The 20000-nt window shown below is 35.1% G+C and overlaps 1 protein-coding gene across 1 annotated transcript in view; it reads left to right on the forward strand.

Annotated features, from left to right (window-relative positions):
- The window catches only part of LOC135209965 (vascular endothelial growth factor receptor 1-like), a 24930-nt gene that overhangs the window by 3256 nt on the left and 1674 nt on the right, over nucleotides 1-20000 (forward strand). Inside the window, exons 2-9 of the mRNA XM_064242691.1 lie at nucleotides 10394-10490; nucleotides 12058-12197; nucleotides 12864-12923; nucleotides 13071-13170; nucleotides 15123-15259; nucleotides 16675-16798; nucleotides 19311-19459; nucleotides 19821-19986. Of these exons, the coding sequence (XP_064098761.1) occupies nucleotides 10439-10490; nucleotides 12058-12197; nucleotides 12864-12923; nucleotides 13071-13170; nucleotides 15123-15259; nucleotides 16675-16798; nucleotides 19311-19459; nucleotides 19821-19986 (928 nt within the window). The 5' untranslated portion in view covers nucleotides 10394-10438. The remainder of the gene's footprint in view (nucleotides 1-10393; nucleotides 10491-12057; nucleotides 12198-12863; nucleotides 12924-13070; nucleotides 13171-15122; nucleotides 15260-16674; nucleotides 16799-19310; nucleotides 19460-19820; nucleotides 19987-20000) is intronic.

Here is a 20000-nt window from a genome sequence, read left to right on the forward strand (position 1 = left end):
TAAGTCAAGTCTCCATATTTTTTCTTTTTAAATTGTCTAAGCCTCATCTACAGGGTGTGGTTCTTCTGAACTTGTCTGAACCGAGATACGAGGGGGGACCCAAAAGTAACCGGAATTGTGTCATAGAATTTTATTCAGTTATTGTTACATGTTTACAGTCTTATCACCTTCAAAGTATTCTCCATTTGAAGCAATGCACTTATCCAGACGTGTTTTCCACTGTTGAATGCAATTCTGGAACTCTTGTGAAGTTATGGCTTTTAATGACTCCGTCGTTTTCTTCTGAACCTCTTCAACGTCTGCAAAACGTTTTCCTTTGAGGGCTTTCTTCATTCGGGGGAACAAAAAGAAGTCACAGGGAGCAAGATCAGGTGAATAGGGAGGGTGGGTAAGTGGGGTCATGCCATTCTTGGTCAGAAACTGTCTCACACTCAAGTGCTGAAGCGTTTGCGAGATTCCGTGAGACGGAAATCCCCCGACCTGTGGCAAAGTGGAGGGTGGTGGCTTCATCACGACAATGCACCAGCGCACACCGCCTTGAGTGTGGGACAGTTTCTGACCAAGAATGGCATGACCCCACTTACCCACCCTCCCTATTCACCCGATCTTGCTCCCTGTGACTTCTTTTTGTTCCCCCGAATGAAGAAAGCCCTCAAAGGAAAACGTTTTGCAGACGTTGAAGAGGTTCAGAAGAAAACAACGGAGTCATTAAAAGCCATAACTTCACAAGAGTTCCAGAATTGCTTTCAACAGTGGAAAACACGTCTGGATAAGAGCATTGCTTCAAGTGGAGAATACTTTGAAGGTGATAAGACTGTAAACATGTAACAATAACTGAATAAAATTCTATGACACAATTCCGGTTACTTTTGGGTCCCCCCTCGTACCGTAACTTGGCAAATTCAGCCATTTGGTTCATAGACCTAGTGTATGAGCCGTTCATAGACTTACTTTTGCTGTTTCTCATAATAATCTTATATCTGTTAATAATCTATTTACCATTGTGGGTCTGGTACAACTATACACTCACTAAACGGTTTCCTCTAATAACTGGTAGGTTCAGAAAGGTGAGAAAATAATAATTATAGTCTAACTCAAAATTCAAATATTAAATCAATGGTGGACCTTGGTTCTGAAAATTGACTTAACATTAGCTGCTCCAAATACAGGGTTAAGAGAAATTGTTGGCAATTATTATCAATTTCAGCAAAACTTGGTATGCTTCCATTAATTTTAACATCAGGTGAACCATAGTTGCAGCATCAATTATGTATCTACGAGTATATCTGGAACTTTATATTATACTTGATATTCAGTACGGGAGAGGGTTTAAATATGCTTAGGCCTATTTCAAGACCACGCCTACACTCTTCACTAGACAGATTCACGGAAACATCAATTCTCTGGATAGAAGGAAAGGTCATCGTAATCTGCCATGCGTTGCAAGTGCAGAAAACCTTTCCACTGAGATAAAAAGGCAACTCATTGCAGAAAATGAATCAGCAAAACAGAACCTTCTTCAGATTCATGACTCCTGCTCGGTCACAAAGCAAGTCCCTCGGAATTATTTTCCGGTTTGAGCTTCAACAAAGTAGTAGCTACTCAAGGCAGCTGTTTCCTGTGGCAGTGGTCACGCCGCTATCTATGGTGAATCCGTCAGGCTTTTATCAGGATCATGTTTTCTAGAACCTACCAGAGCATGTTTGGCAACCACAATCTTTCCTAAAATCCAGTCCATTTACCACTTCCATAAATTCATAAGTAAAGTTTTAGTAACGTCTGCCTGTCTTCTGAAATTCTGCAGCTACTTAGTCCTACGTTTTCCTTTAATTCTCGTTGGATTAAAATGTAACAGGATAGTCTATAGACCCATTATGTAGTACAAGAGCTTCAATGTGAATTATCCCTAGGAATTTCTCTCATGGAACTTCACTAAATAATTCAATGGGACGTCATGGGCGCCTGCAGCAAATTTTCAAAGGGGGTTGGGGCGGGTGGGCAAATCTTAATTCATACATGGATATTTTCTAGTCTGAAGCAGACAAACTTTTAACCCTTTGAACTTACAGTTTAATTCCAAAAACAGTATCAGCGCCTGCACTTCTTTAACGAATAATTTAATTATGTGTATTTATGTACGTATATATATATATATATATATATATATATATATATGTAGTAGTATATATATATATATATATATATATATATATATATATATAAATATGTATATATATACATATATATATATACATATGCAGATATATATATATATATATATATATATATATATATATATATATATATATATATATATATATATATATATAGTTCATACACACACGCACGCACACACACATACACATATATATATATATATATATATATAATATATATATATATATATATATATATATATATATGTTCATACACACACACACACACACACACACACACACATATATATATATATATATATATATATATATATATATATATATATATATATATATATATATATATATGCAGCATTTCGGGGGAGGGGGGCAAGTGGCCCCCTTGCCCCTACGTGCGGGCGCCCATGTGGGACGTTAAACTAGGTTTAAAGTGACATTATTAGTGGGACCCGTAACTATGATGTTGACGGTACTTACGTAAATGAAGACAACGGGCACGACAGAAACATAGTCTAAATGATTAAATATTACCTCTTTCGTGATAAGCTCAGGCGCTACATTAATAACAGAGACAAAATTAATTACCGCGTCAAAATTCTGGACGACGGTCATTATTATTGCGAGGCTTATCGCTATCATCGTTGGTGACCGGCGCTGAGTCACGCCGACATTGTAACCGATGAAAATGTCTCCCTTAGGAAAATTTCATTATGTTTACGTTCTCACGGGAACATTTCTCACAAACGTGATAATCGCAAATTTATTCCACGAGTTGAAAATACATCTAAGGAAAATTGGACGTCTCGGTAGTTATCATAATGCTTACATTTTTAACTATTTGCATTTATATCTAATCTTGATATTTTTCAACTTTTCATTTACATTATTTCATTGGGAAAATATGAAGTAATTATTAATATACAACAGTTATCTCTCAAGTACTTTTATTGCAAGATAAACTTTGTTGTTAACCAAAATTATAATGGCTAAGAATTAAGATTTATTCTTTAGTTTATCAACCAACGGTAGAGGTGCAGAAAAAAAGTTCCTTATCTTCAATTATACGTATACGGAAACTAAAATCTTACTGTACTAAACTTATAATTAATGTTATGCTAATTAAGGCTTTTTCTTCATATTTTCACCAATTTATATTTGGAAAACAAGCGTTCGTTTTCGTCATTAATATATCAAACTATGACTGTGCTAAACTAATTTGCGTTTATTTATTTTCTTGGGTCTGTGAGCTGGAATCATGGAAGATTATGATGGAGTAAAAGTTGTTCTCCTGTACGATTCAGCAGGCGAGAGTGTTTCTCCTCGTTTACATTTTAGTACTGAATGGTTTCTAGTTTCGGTTCCGGCCGGAACTTGATATACTGGTTCCGGTGCATTCCCTAAAAAAACGAAATTGAACCAACTAATTTTAGGATATCGCTGCTAATTCTTGGCGTTAACATAGTCTTTGCTCACATTCCACTACGACCACCATGAAGCTTAAATTGTTGTTCTTGGATGTGGATGTAATATTATTGTTTATAGAGAATAGAAAAAATGAGGTAAAACTTTGTTAAACATTAAAGATTGTAATGTAAAATCCATAAAGTATATATACATGAACCTAAGCTCATTCTTCGTCAAGCATTAATTCATTTATGAGTTTTTAATATATCGATTTTGGCTTTTGCAACTACTTATGCGCGAGGGGAAAATCTTACACGTGTCCCGAGTAAGCTGGAGGTAAATGGCTAAATAATAATTGGATACTTAATGACCCAAGTAAACAGCACGTGGCCTTAAACGACACATAAATATTTTTTGACACGTTCACATTTGTCAAATGTCAAGATAACATCTAGGCATAAGACGCACTTACCCGCACATGTTTGACCTCTCCTCACGGCGAAAGGCGACCTAGATCTAACTTAAATATTAAGACAAGAAACAAGGCTAATCTGGCTGCTGCTTTGGACCCAGATCACTGAAACATCTAATGCGCTTTCGTATCTAAAGCAAACCACTCAACCGACAACTGCAGCTACATACTGCTTTCCTATTGATTTGTAGATGTGAGAGAAGCATTTGACAGAGTAAACTACCTAAAGCTGTACAAAAGAGGCACATCGCTATATCTACTATAATACTATGGTCTTCTGAGGTCGATTTACCAATATCAATCAGGTGCAGAATGATCCTCGTGTCGGCCTCTTCTTGCGAGGGATACAACTGGCATTTTCCTCTACCTTCATACTGACACCATCGCTACTACTTTATAGTTATCCACTTATTAGTTTTATGATTATTAATTTTTAATAAAAAATTTATATCCATTTCTCTTATTTTAATCATTAATCTCATTTTCATTTACGCAATTTACTTTATATATACCTTATGAACTCTGTTAGACGGTTCTTTTTATTTATTCATTAGTTTTGCTTAAATGTATTAATTCATATTTTATACATTTATGCGGAACTTTTTAACTTGTACGTAAATTTTTTATTTAAATTTCATATTTATAATAATAATGTCATCTTTTAATACGTTTGGTTTAACTAATTTTATTTTTAGTTATTTTCTATCTCTTTTGGTTTAATTTATATATATTTATTTATTGAGTCAATCATTTATTTAAATTTTGCATTTTTGCTATGCAATAATGTTTCTAGAATTAAATTTAATTCTTTGTATTTATTTACTTATTTTGTTTATTCATTTATGAATAAACAAAAATTTAAAATTGTATTTATATAAATATATTTAAAATTTTATTTATATAAAAATATTTCCATTTAATTATTTATTTTTGTTTGTTACATATATATCTATATGAATTAGATATATCTTTTTAAATTTCCCCTGTGGTAAGGGTGTAAGAATACTACCACCGTAGGTCCAGCGTGTTGTAAAAGCCGACTAAAAGGACAGGTGCTGCTTTGCAGTATTACTTTTTAGTGAAAAGCTAGGCCCACCGCCATTAACTGTAGAAATTGCTGCCTTGCAGTCGTACTTTTTAGTAAAAGTCTAGGCCCACTGCAGTCTTTGTTTTTAGTAGAAGTTTAAGCCCACCGCCAATAACTGTGGAAACTGCTGCCTTGCAGGTGGACTCTTTAGTCAAAGACGAGGGCCACTGCCAATAATTGTGGTTGGTGACAGCAAGGGTATGCGGTCGTAAAAACCTCTTTGCCAAACAATAAACCATGCCTGATGTTTTAAGGAATATGAATGCGGCTAGGGCGTCCCCTGTAAGCGACGCAAGTCAGAATCCCCCTATTGGTGTGATAAATGGAGGAGGGGTACTGCAGGGGTCACGACAGGGCCAAAGAATTTAGTGAAAGAGTGGAAGATAAGAGGAAGATAGATTTCTTGTGAGTGCAGGAGACTGGGTGGAAGAGGAGTGCAACTAGAAGGTATAAGCTCTATTACAGCGGGTCACAAGAGGGAAGAAATGGAGTTGGAATTATAGTAAGTAACAAATGGAAGGAAAAGGCGGTAGAAGTAAAGAGTAAATGATAGGGTTTTAAAGATTCCAGTAATAATAGGGGACAAAGTAGTAAATACAATGTCAGCATACACTCCTCAGATGGGGCCCCAAGAGCAAGAGAAAGAATAATTTAGACAAGAGTTTGAGGCTGTCATTAGAACAGTAAGAGAGAAGGAACTAATAATAGGAGCTGATATGAATGGCAGGGTGGGGCAAGAGAAGAGATGGGTATGAGGAGGTACATGGAGGCCTTGGGTTTGGAGCTAGAAATGAAGATGGGGTTATATATTAGAGTTCATTCCGAGTTTTGAATTAGCATGTATGAACGCATGGTTTCAGAAGTTGGATAAGTACTCAATAACTTATGAAAGCAGAGGAGTGCAAAGCCAAATAGATTACATCCTGATTAAAGGAGCTGACAAAAGCAATGTGATGAACTGCAAAGTGATCTTGGGAGAAGCGTATGTTAAACAACATAGGTCGGTAATGGTGGACCTTAAAAGAGAAAGGGGGAGCAATTTAGGAGGACTGTGAGAGAGAGATGGCTGGACAGGTGGAATGGAGAATCTGGACAAGGTAACAGAGTGGAAAATATCTGGGCAGACATCAGAGAAATATTTGTGGGGAAGCAGAGGAACTGATGGGAAGAACCAGCGGATATGATGTGTTGAGAGGAGAAAACTAGTGGTGGAATGGAGAGGTGCAAGAGTCAACGAAAAGAGAATCAAAAGCATTTAATGGGCTGGAAAGTAAGGCATGCACAGGGTACAGAAGAATTGTAGAGAGAAGAGGAGAGAGATGTGGGAAAGAGGGTAGGTATGGCTATTATAAGGGCAGCAGAGCAGTTGAATGAAAGGGTAGGAATAAGAGAAGGACAAAAGGATAGCTGTAAGATTTCAAACTTGAGGAAAAGGGAGAGACAGGATTTAGGTAAACTGGGTGTCATCAAGGATAGAGATGGACATATATTGTATAGCGATGCAGACATTAAGAAGAAATGGAAAGTGTATTTTGAACAACTTTTGAATACTGAAAATGAGAGAGGGGAGATGGGGGTAGAGCATTATGTAAAATGAAGAATGTTAAAGCACCAGGTCCATCAGAGTTCCAAATTGAAATGATCAAATTACTAGGTACAGAGGGGGAGAAATGGACGCCGGATTTATTAAAAGCTATATGAGAAGAGGAAGGAATGCCAAGGGACTGGGAAGAGAGTCTAATGGTATATATATATACAAGCAGAAGGGAGATGTCATGGATTGTGGTAACCACAGGGGAATTAAACTAACAGAGCATGGACTGAAAGTTTTAGAGAGGATACTGGATAAGAGATTACGAGATTGTAAAGATCGGGACACAACAGTATGGATTCATGAGAGGAAGTGGGATGGTCGATGCCATCTTTATAGTAAGACAGCCACAGGAAAAGAGGCTAGAGGGAAACCAGGAGCTCTATTGTGCATTTATAGAACTAGAAAAAGCATATGATAGAATCCCAAGAGAAGTGATGTTTTGGTGTTTGAGGAAGAGGAAAGTCCCAGAAAAATTGGTTAGGCTGGTCGAGATAATATATCAAACAACGAGCACAAAATTAATAACAATAGTTGGGGAAACAGAAAAGTTTGAAGTTAATCCTGGATTACATCAGGGGTCAGCATTAAGGCCATTTTTGTTTGTGCTGGTCATGGATGTGTTGAGTGAAAAGATCAGGAATAAAGAGCTGTGGGAGTTGCTGTTCGCCGATGATCTGGTGATTACTGCTGAAAATGAGGAAGACCTACAGAGAAGGGTTGGAGAGTGGCAGGAGTCTTTAGAGAGAGATGTCTTAAAACAGAGGTTTTGGTGAGAAGTAGGGAAGATAGAGGCAGAATAGTAATGCAAGGAGGAAGAGGTTCGATTATAAAACAGGTGGAAAAGTTTAAATATTTAGGATCTACTTTATGCTAAGAGGGAGGATGTGAACTGAAGATGACAGTAAGATAAAAGCTGCATGGGGTAAGTTGAGAGAAGTAGCTGGAGTAGTATGTGATAAGAAAATGCCAGTCAAGCTAAACGTCAAAATCTATAGCACAATATAAGACCAGTGTTAATGTATGGTTCAGAAACATGGGCTCTAAGAAGAAAAAAGGAAGTAAAGGTTGAGAGAAGAGAGATAAGAATGCTGAGGTGGTATTGGGAATATCGCTGCTTGAGAGATTGGAAAATGACGAAATAAAAAGGCCAAGCTTAGTAAAAATTAGAGGTAATAAGATGGTCACATTGAGGTGGTATGGGCATGTGTTGAGGATGCGTGATGAGGAGGGAGTGAAGAGGGCTTGGAAGGAACCTATTAGAGGAAGATCGAGAGGGAGACAGAGAAATAGATGGCGAGATAAAGTGAAGGAAGACACGGAGAGAAGAGGTTTGGTGGAGGATGATGCATTTGATAGAAGGCAGTGGAAAAGGGGCACCAGGCAACCGACCCCTTAATGTAGGGATACCGGTGGGAAAGAAGACAAATATCTCTCTAAATTCATGTTTTTATTTATTTTTGTTCAAAATATTCAATACCCTTTACTTATTTCCTTATTGGATGTATTTTTATTCACTGAAATAATTACGTAAGACTTTGTTGGCTCTAATGGATTGGAATTGAAGTCATTGTCATTTATATACCATGAGTAAAGTGAAAGAGTCACATACGTATATCACGTTGTAACATTAACAGCGTCTTTTCTCATGAAACTTATCTTTAATCCTCAACGAAAGCCAGTCTTAGAACATTCTCTCCTGAACTCCAAGCGGTAATGCACAGAAGTCTCAGGTCATTGTGACTTTGTTGGCTACTATAGAGAGTTGATCGTGTTGTATACGCTAATATATATGGAAAAGGGTTATTTTCCTCCGATAAAACTATAAAATAGTGAGTCAATCACACGTCGAATATTTGGATCAACCGAATAGGCCTATTCGAACGGAAGTTTTAATATAAACATAAAATGTATTATGGATATCGCCAGCCCCCTAACCCAGTGTGCACTGGTCTTGAAAGAATGACCTATTTCTATTTCACTGCGAGCAAGAAGATTCCCAGTTGGTAGTGAAATAAACATATAAATAGAAGTTAGAACATAAACTGAAGGTAATCCACACGCACTCTTCTAGAGAAAAATAAATAAAGAAATTGCAAAGGAAATATATCGTTTTGTTGCCACTTCCATATCTGAGACAATCAAACGGCCATTCACCTCAATTAATCCATGGCATGAGGGCAATTGTTATTGCTTCTGCTATTCCCTCAAGCATTTAGTTATTTTTTTGCTGTCCGCCTTGAACTGCTCTTTGAACTTAGGCGGTATTTACCTCAATCTATTTATTTACTTGTTTATTTTTAATATAGATATCGTATTTCGCACTGATAGCTATTCTTGATGAGTCGCTATTCAGGAGACAATGACGCTCTCGCAAAGCTGCCATCTTACCACTCCTATTATAACCTGAAAGTTTGGAAATATTTTGTGTTTTTTAATGTGGCAAATGGAATAGTGAGTCACACTTTCCTATTCTCTCCATCCCTTTGATCTTATGATCTGGTGCCTATCAATCATCATACGAATGTTTGAACTATATTCCGTCAATATTATCAGTATTCATTTCCCATCAAGTTTGGTGAATTTCTATCGTTTATTTATTCTCATCGCCTTTATTTTTGTTCTAATTTTTTCACGATTACATTCTGTATTCATTCGCGTACAATATCTTCAACCCATCAAAGACAAACTGAAGGTCTCAGGCATTCGACAGAACTTGAGTTTCGCTTCCTTTCATCCAGCCCTTTCTCTCTTTTCAATATAGAATGTTTCTCCTCCTGATTTCTCCTCGTCTTCACTTTAACATGAAGACAGATATCACCTATAAGTTCACATACGTGAAAACAAATACAATTTAATACACAGCGGAATATAATGCAACTTTCTTAATACGCACAGGAAAGCATATCAACCAAACATTAACGCTCTTTCAAACAAGGCCAAAGACGAATGAAGTCAAACGAAGCAGGCTATTTCCTGGAAACATGAACAGCTGTTTGACTCAAACAGCTGTCCATGTTGCCCGGAAACGCTTTCAACCACAGCCGTCAGTATTCAGCGTTGCCGATCAGTGTTTCTTTCTTTTTTTTTCCTTTACTTCCGTATAAAAGTATCGTCAACAATAAAATAAAAATCTTTATCCAAGCAGGGGTAGCTCTAGAGGAAAACAAACATTGACGATCACGCCTTTATTCATACTTAACTGGCTTGTGTAGAAATTTTCCCCAATATTGGCTGCTTCACACACCTGCAGAAAAGGTTCACGAACCTGCTGATTCTTGGGTTGTTTTCAAAGCCCTCAGGATGAGAAAGTAGGACCATTTTCATTATTGCATACTTTTATACGAAATGGGCAAATAAATTTACTATTAGATAAATAGATACCTAAGTACAAAAGGTGTAGAGTGTAGACGAAGCATAGAAGAGAGATGTAAAAAAAAACACACACACAAAAAAAACGGTTATTTCTTCTAATGACATTGGTGTTTTGTGACTGAAAATATGCAAGAACTCTGAACATTTGTATTTGCATAACATCGTTCATTTTCTAACCAATGTTGTTGGAGGCTATTTCTTTACTCAAGTAAAAATAAAAAATAAAAATTCAAAATCTATACTTCAAAATATCCATAGGACTAAGTTATTATTTATTTATCTTACAGGTTCTCCATCAACTTTTCCAAGGTGAAAAAAACGACTCCTTCAGAATGAGGGAACTGGAAATCTACATTTTATTGCTTCTTGGGCCAAGTTTCACAGGTAAGACCCAGATATGAATTTCCTTATCTTTTATCAGTGAACCGTTTTTGTCTTTGTTAACGTCGGCTAACTTGTCTGTGAATGTAACTCGCTATAGTCTTGTCAATGTCTGTTGACAGGTAGATATGAGTAAGGTTAAGTATGAGATACTGGCATATGAACATTTAGAAAATACACGAACGCATTAGATAAATAAAGAAAAATTAAAACAATTACACTTGATTTCGAACAATTTTCTTAAGCTGGATTAAAAATCTATTCTGCCAGTCTTAACTCAAATAGGAGCTGACAGCTCTACCGACTATATGTTTGTCTGTCTGCCTTCGTGTCCTCAAAGTGAGTGTTTTAATAGTGAATCATAAATTTTTTTAGTGTTTTCTGTTTTTAGTTTTTTAAACTTTTCAGTTATTGTTCAGTTAATTTCTATACTTGTGTAGTTTCATATATGTTTAGATTCATATGTTGATCATTCTTTTCTTTCCATCCGTTATCCCTACATTAAGGGATCGATTGCCTGATGCGCCTTCTCCACTGCCTTCTATCAAGGCAGCAGTTTCCACAGTTATTGTCGGTGGGCCTACTCTTTTACTAAAAAGTAAGACTGCAAGGCAGCGTTTCCACAATTATTGGTGGTGGGCCTATCCTTTTACTAAAAAGTAAGAATGCAAGGCAGCAGTTTCCACAGTTATTGGCAGTGGCCTAGGTCTAGTCTTTCACTAAAAAGTAAGAATGCAAGGCAGCAGTTTCCACAGTTATTGGCGGTGGCCTAGGTCTAGTCTTTCACTAAAATGTAAGAATGCAAGGCAGCAGTTTCCACAGTTATTGGCGGTGGCCTAGGTCTAGTCTTTCACTAAAAAGTAAGAATGCAAGACAGCAGTTTCCACAGTTATTGGCGGTGGCCTAGGCCTAGTCTTTCACTAAAAAGTAAGACTGCAAGGCAGCAGTTTCCACAGTTATTGGCAGTGGGCCTAGTCTTTCACTAAAATGCAAGAATGCAAGACAGCAGTTTCCACAGTTATCGGCGGTGGGCCTAGCCTTTTACTAAAAAGTAAGACTACAAGGCAGCCACTTTCCTTTTAGTTGCCTTTTACGACACGCAGGACCTCGGTGGTAGTATTCTTATACCCTACCACAGGATCATCTTATGTTGACCATTGTATTTTGGTAATTCAAGGAAGTTAACACGCTTCTGAGTAACCAGTATCATTGCCGATGGTTACAGTAGTGGTTGATTACTAAATCATATTTCTCTTTAAATTCTGCCCACAGGTTATTTCACCTCCGGTTACAGTCCTTATTCTGAAAAACTATACAATATATTGACCCTTTTCCTATAATACTGATTGTCGAGTATTGGCCAATTATAGTACCCATATTAGAAACTATACAATATATAGTCGCTTTTCTCATGATTATAATTATGGGACGGACAAAAAGTAAAAGATCTATAGTACCCTTCTCTCTCAAGATTACAATAATTTTGCTGCTTAAGAAAGCTGCCAACAGAAAGAAGCAAAGAACAACTTGATAAAATAAACAAACTCCTAAAAGCGCCTTTTCATTTCAGCAGTACAAAGTCAGACGGACTTGGTGAAGCCTCCTAAAACCAAACACGAGGAAGAGCTTTTGGTACATGAAAATGCGACCTTGGTTTGTGAGGGAGACAAGAAATTCGTCTGGACGTTCAAGTATCAGGACCGCGAAGTTGTGAGTCTTTCTTATCAGCGTATTTGTTCACTGTGGGTCAGGGACAAGCGGCGCATTTTAAAAACTGATCTTGACTTTTAACAGCTAACTTTCTTGACTTCATTTGTATTGTTTTACATTGCACACTATTTACTTGTAAAGCAGTTTGATATTGTACTTGGTTATTTTAATCGCTACCGTAAATTTGACCTAACGTTAAATGCAAGGCAGAAAAAGTCATAAAACCTGTGACGGTTTTATTACAGACATCTATTTATTCATTGTTTATCAGCAATACTGGGATTGCTAGGTTTAGTGACTGCTGCTTTCCCTCTGCTGAAGAGTTTAGAATTTTCTTCTAGATTCCTTTTATCTGTCCTTGGCAACTTGTCCATTCTTTGGAGGGACTAATCAAGTAATGTTTCTCATAAATAAGGTGTTACCTGTATCACTCCGGACAAACTTGACCTCCACCTCCTTTTCACTTCTCATTCCAATAATTCTGTAACACCACTTCTCTTAGTCTCTTCCCCGAAAGGCCGTGATTTGCCACAAAAAAAAAGTCTTTTATAAGGTACTTTTGAAGAAAATTGCATTCTTTCAGATATTGATCAGAAGGATTTGTTTCAGTTTTCTACTATAATCAAAAAAAGGTTTTGAATGCATTGTTTGTCTCCTGTATTTCAGAGATTTCAAGAAAAGATCAATCATGGAAAAGTTGGCGACACCCACGTGTCCACATTACAGGTATGAGACGTAGCCAGGTAAACTTTAACTATTGGCAAACAATATTAAAGACAAGTTTCTGACAAATGTTAAATTTAGTGCAAAGAGATATTAACACAGATATATTTCAGATAACCGCTGAATGACCATCAGCCTATTACATTTCAGCTAAACAACTCTAACAGTCAAGGTCATTACTACTGCCATTATGAGAACACTGACCTGAGTGACCCAGGGGCATCGGCCACTACTTATGTCTACCTTTTTTGTAAGTATCAATCCTTCCCTTAACACAAATTTGTAGTTTTTCTTGGCTATGATGCTACACTGCCATAAATATCTACTTTGTTTAATTCACAAGTCTCCATAGCATTCATAAAAGTTTTTTCAAAGGAAATGTTTCTGATCCTTAATTAACCTTAGACATCCTTCCTGTCAGCAGTAATTATCCTTTCCTGTAGGGTAAAAGGTCACCAGTGCATCTGGTTGTCTGCAGCGTCCTTTCGGCCCCTAACTGCAATCACTTTTTGGCCTTTTAATGACCTCTGTTCCAGCTTCCTTTTTTCCATCTATAATAAAGTCTCAGGGGGAAAAATTCACAATATTTCTTTGGGGTCAATATCTTTATGTTATTTGGAGGTTTTTTTTTTCATGTTTATACCGGGTAAAAAAAAAATTCCCAGCGAGGTTGTACTAAACATGCGGCATAGGTGGATACATACAGGGTTAAAACCCTTGAGGGTCAATATCAACTATGAGATTCACTGCCGGTGTCCCGGTGTTTTTCCGGAATAAAATTTTATCAATGTACCTGACAAAGATGACACTTTGTCACGGGGTATCTTACATCCCTACCTAATTTTTGACTGCATTCTGTATTACGAGAGTTGCATAATTCTGGTAATTATAAGAGTAACACCGACTTCTTGTAGACACCGCCAGCAAACTCAGAGGAATGTCTTTCGAAGATATAATGACGTAACTTATGACGTCATTAACTTGCCTCCCTCTCGATGGATCATTGGCTATTCGTGAAAAAGTCTCCACCTCTGGCAACAATGAAATACAACCAATACTCCTTGTTTACACTTTGTAGTAGTGGTAGTAGTAGTAGTAGTAGTAGTAGTAGTAGTAGTAGGGTTTCCACAAGTAATCCGAGAAATTACTTTTTATCACTATATCTCCATTGAAAAATTATATAATAAAAAAATCTATTTACAAAGGGAAGAAAACTTTGGCATTCGTCGTAATTCCTTTGATATTTTTCCTAATATGGCTGACGATAAATAGACAATGGCATAGAATGAGATTAGATTATAGAATTTAGACTTAAAGCCAAGCACTGGGACCTATAGAGGTCATTCAGTGATGTATTTAGAACCCATGACATTTTTTTTGACAAAGCAAGTTTTAAGGTTGTTCCGCTATATTTTACTAAGAAATTAACAGACTTTGCATTATAGAGCATATATACTTATCTTTCTGCATCTTATGGAAGTCAACAAATTACGAAAACTTGGTAGCCTTGGATGTTCGAATGTGCTCCTTACCCAGAAAAGGGTCCTATTATTCATTTACCTGTTCAAGCTTACGTAGGGTTTGCCACGAGCCTCCTCACTTCTAAACAATTGTGCAAGTCGAATCACAAAAGCTGGCCTGCAACCACGGGGACAATGCTGCCATTCTTGAAGCTTTGACAAGGTACGAATATTCATTCAGAATTTCAGAGACAGCTGTTTGTTGTCACCACCTTGTGGGAGATGTCGGTCGTCGTCTTATGTTTACGTCACGTTTAACTTTGAACCCACACATTGGAGAGTTCCGCCACTGGCCTCGGTTGCTTTATTTCATTCTTATGAATATACTTTTTTCTAATATAAGTAATAAAGAATGCTGCCGAAATTTAGGTAGGGATGTAAAGTATACTATGACTAAGTAATATCTTTGTCAAAAGCACAGAAAAAAATTATTCCGAAAAAACACCGGGACAAAGGCTCTGAATTTCACAGTAGAAGAGATTATTGCGACTTTTTTCCCGTGACTTTTTTTCTGTGACTTTTTTTTTTTTACCTGGATTCTAGTTGTGAAACCACTCGAACTCCCTTCTTTTCAATGTTTAAAGCACTAAAAGGGCTGAAAATGCCCCAATGCTTGGCATCAGAGCCAAATTTTCGTAAATTCAGTATTATTCTTGATCAAGTCGACTGCTTTTCTCTGCAGCTAAAGACAAGGACTTTGCTGAGCTGCATCTCAGTGAAGAAATCGGCACAATAAAGGGGAATAAAGGCGACCAAGTTGTGCTAGACTGTAGGCCTACCCACCCCAATCTCACAGTTGTTGTTGAACATGGTGACAAGGTAAAGAGTGAAATGGCTTATAATCTTTTATGTTTTACTTCACCCTAATCTTTTATCTCATAATCCACGAACTACGTCTTTTTCAATAAGATGTATCTGTATCCTTTGGAATTTAAATTAAAACATAAACTTCCACTTTATCAATCAGTATATGAAGTATAACTCCTAATTGCCATTTATAGCCTAGTGACTGCAAAACATACTTGGTGATTTATAGTTAATATATATCCTTATCATTCTACTTGTACTTGAATTTTAACTTGTAACATTTAACAAATAACTTTTAGGTTTTAACCTTTAAACTAAAAGATATAACCTTTATTTTAAGCTGTAGAATCTATGATAATTAGAATTTTAAATCATGGTATTTAAAAAGATTAATTGCGACACTGAACCACGGGGCAGTGAAATGTAACTTCAACTTGAAGCCATGAATTATAGTTTCAACAGAGATATGTAACATTCAACTACTAACAATTTTATCTGTTGAGCTTTGACCTGTTACATTTCATTGTAAGTTGTGAGTTATAATCTTTCAGACATCATAAAACCTGCAACATTTAACCAGCGAAAATAGCCAATCCTTAACCGACGAAGAATAACCCTCAATATTTTATTAGCCTATGAGCTACAACAAATAACATTTAGTCCGCAATCAGTGAAACATGACTCTTAGTTTTGCACTTTGAATTCTAACGGACGTTATATAACCTTTAACTGATGACTACATTAACTTACGATCAACAGGCTATTCTTTGACATCACACCCCTGACGTTCATAATTTGGTTTCATCTTATTAACTGAAATTTATGATTCATCAAGTTTTACAGTTCTAACCACTAACCTCTAATTAATCTGGTTTAATTTTCCCTTTTTCACAGTTAAATGTCAGATTTAACTAATAACACTTAAAATGTTAAATTTGGCATTTGATTTGTAATACAGTCATCACTTTTAACTTCAACAACTTGAATATAACTTAAATTTCCGAGTCTGAAACTTTTCTGTTAACTCTATAACTCTCAACAATTCATCAATTTACTCTTATCTTACAAAATCTAAGATGCAGCATTGAAATATTTGTCTTTAAACTTTATATCTGACATTTGAACCTAAAAGCTAACACATGAGATTCAAACGAAAGCTTCTCAATTTTAAGCCTGAACTTTATTTCAACCTTTTCAGTTAACTTTGTAACTTCTATTTTTAACCTTGGACTTTTGCTGTTAACCTCGTGTCAAGCTGTTTCTTGAAACATAAATACTTCAAAGTTTAACATACAAGTTTGTAACATTCATCGCAAAGATATTACGTTAAAATAAAATACTAACACAAGCTTATATCTTCAGCTTCTGACTATTAAATCTTACCCAATATCTTCATTGCCCAAAGTCACTTGTTATGTTCATTTTAGGAAATCCACCGGGGTCCTTTGGAGGATCCCAGGGTGGGCTTCGTTCTCCGAAACCTGACGAATGAACACAGGGGGGACTACCTGTGCAAAATTCATGATGTGGTGAAGGAATTCCATGTGGAAGGTGAGGATTTCATTCTCGTCATCACGAGCTGGTTTTATTTATGCTTCTGTCGTGTGTGTGTATATTATATATTCATATATTATATATATATTAATATATTATAAAATAATATTAATTAATATATATTTAATATTTAATATATTTTTTTTTTTATTAATATATGTATATGCATATGTATATATATATAAAATATATATATATATATATATATATATATATATATATATATATATATATATATATATATATATATAATATATATATATATATATCTATATATATATCTTTTGTTGCTTTCGCAACGCATAACTTCTCAGTAATTGTATGTAATGTCGTAAAGTGTCTGTGATATGTTCAGATTCCATATCAAAATTAGCTTACAGTTAATATGTTAAATAATGAATGTTCAGAACTCACAAGAGCATGATTTAAAGTTAAGAATAACGTAAAATGTGAAAAGAGAGAAAACTTAACATTGTCTGTTCGAAGCAGGAAATTACTGTCATCACTTGATATAAGAAAATTCAAGTTCTTTGTTTTTGTTTTCAAAACATGTCAATCAAACAATGCTCGTGGTTATTACACCATTTTTCTGTAAAGTTGCATCATGTAGTTTCTAGAACATTCGATGTAAGAATACGTCATCTATAGGAATTGATGTCACTAATTTCATTTGAGAAAATTCTATAATATTCCTTTCATTTTAAGAGAATTTTATTTTCTGAAACCGTGTAATAATAAGTATTATTTATAGTTCTAATCTCATTTTCTTTCTATTCATCTTTTAAAAAGAGAATTATTAATCAGTGCCTAGTTCCCAAAACATTTTTAAGCCCGTCAGGCATTTTTCTTGCAGACCCGTTAAGCTTCCATAGAAGAAAGATTTGTTATTCCGAGACAAATAACTGTGAGATAGAGATGCTAAGGCACTCTGGCTCTCTCTCTCTCTCTCTTTCTGTTTGTCCGAGAGAATTTTGATTTTTACATTAATGTAAAGATTTTGTACTTTATGGTCACTTGTAACTTTAAGATTTATTTAATTTATTAAAAGCATATTGTTTAGCAGTGGAATCTAAATAGAGTTGTATAAGTGTATCATATCAAAATGGCGCCTATTTTGAGTGTTTAGTGAATTTGAACGCTGCAGCCAAAAAAGGGAGAAATTTGGTATACCAAGATAATGTCTTATTACAAATCTTAAGTGTACTTAAAAACAAATTTACAGTGGTTAGGTGAATTAATTCCAATTATTTCACATTTTGGTGTTGGTGATTTTTTTTTTGCATTTATCCAGTTTTTTTTAAGTGTGTGTGTGTGTGTATGTGTTTTTTGGGGGGGATTGCCATCTCTTATTTTCCACATTTTGGTGTGTTTTGTTTTGCATTCCCAATTTAATTGATTAAGTTAGGTGTTTCTTATTAATTTATCTTTGCATATTTAATTTAACACGTGAATTAATTTGCATTTACCTAGAATTCTTTTCAAATTCTAATTGTAGCTTAATAGTTTGAATCTTACTTCAATTATTTAATTTTTGATTAATTAATTATCTTGATAAATTACTTTTGATTTAATTTTGCTTAATGATCAATTCAAGAATTAATTAAACTTTGTGTCATTTTCAAGTAATAGAAAATTTCCCTGAGATTGTGAATTTCACTTATTAATATTGAACCTAAAAATAAATTGTTTTTATTTAAAATTTTTATAATAGTGTTTCATTTAAGTGCCCACCATTATCTTAATTTTACTTAGGTAGAAATATAGAGTGGTAATTTTGCTGTTTTCCTTCAATTTTATTGAAGTGAGTTGGAACCATGGAAATAATTAGACTGTAAAAGTTGTTGATGGTTTGATGCCTTTAATTTAATCTCATAATAATTTAATCTCATATATGATTACCTCACACCTGTTTTAATGAACTTAAGTCTCAGTTCTTGATTAATTTATAAGTTTTTAAAGGGATCGCTGTTGCATTTAGAGTAATCAGTCGTATTTTATGTGTGATGAAGATTCAGGTGTCAGGCTGTTGTGAGGTAAAAAATTTTTAATTGGCAAGAGAAATTACCAAATATTTGGACACTTCGCCACAATATATATATATATATATATATATATATATATATAAATATATAAATGTATATATATATATATATATATATATATATATATATAAATGTATATATAATATATACACACATATTGAATATATAAATATATATATATATATATATATATTATATATATAGATATATATATATATATATATATATATATATATATATATATTATATATATATATATATATGTGTGTGTTGTGTGTGTGTGTGTGTGTGTGCACGGATTATGCAGTGATATACAACAGTAAGCGTAATTCAACTTTAGATTGATATCTCTTCAGATAAATGAATCGATCTAAACATTGAGTGGAATAATCGAAACATAGGAAACTACACTGAAGAAGGATAATTTATCACTAAAAATCACTACAATGTCTCTAAAATTTATTCAGTTCTGGGACCCCCGACACCGCCATGGCTGAACATCAGCAAGAACACTTATCCAGTGGTGGGATACGACATGGAACTCTACTGCAGAATTTTGGACAACAAATACGAGGCGGAACCAACTTTCACCTGGATTCAGCCCGTGAAGGATAACGTGAGTACTTCGAGAGAGGGAGAGAGAGAGAGAGAGAGAGAGAGAGAGAGAGAGAGAGAGAGAGAGAGAGAGAGTCATGTTGACACATTATGTATATATATATCTAATAAAAGGAGCCCATAAAAGCGCCAAAATATAGAGAGAAAATACTAGTATATTTCAGAGACTGCTGTCGCCCTCTTCAGCAGTCTCTGAAATATAGTATTTTCTCTCTATATTTTGGCGTTTTTATGGGCTCCTTTTATTAGATGGATGCTGTTGTAACAGAACATTTTTACCAGTCATATATATATATATATATATATATATATATATATATATATATATATATATATATTTAGCATAATTTCTATCCTTCCAGAGGACTAGTCAGACAACAGAACACCATCGTCTTCACTCGCACATGTTTTACACGAATTACCTTCGCGTCCGAAACGTCACACTTAAGGACAGCGGGACCTACAAGTGCAAGGTCAACATTCAAGGAATGCTTCCCACTGAAATGACGTCAAACTTAATTATTAAAGGTTGGCGTCTCTCT

Source organism: Macrobrachium nipponense, chromosome 39, assembly GCF_015104395.2.
Source record: "Macrobrachium nipponense isolate FS-2020 chromosome 39, ASM1510439v2, whole genome shotgun sequence".
In the NCBI taxonomy this organism is placed as follows: Eukaryota; Metazoa; Arthropoda; class Malacostraca; order Decapoda; family Palaemonidae; genus Macrobrachium; species Macrobrachium nipponense.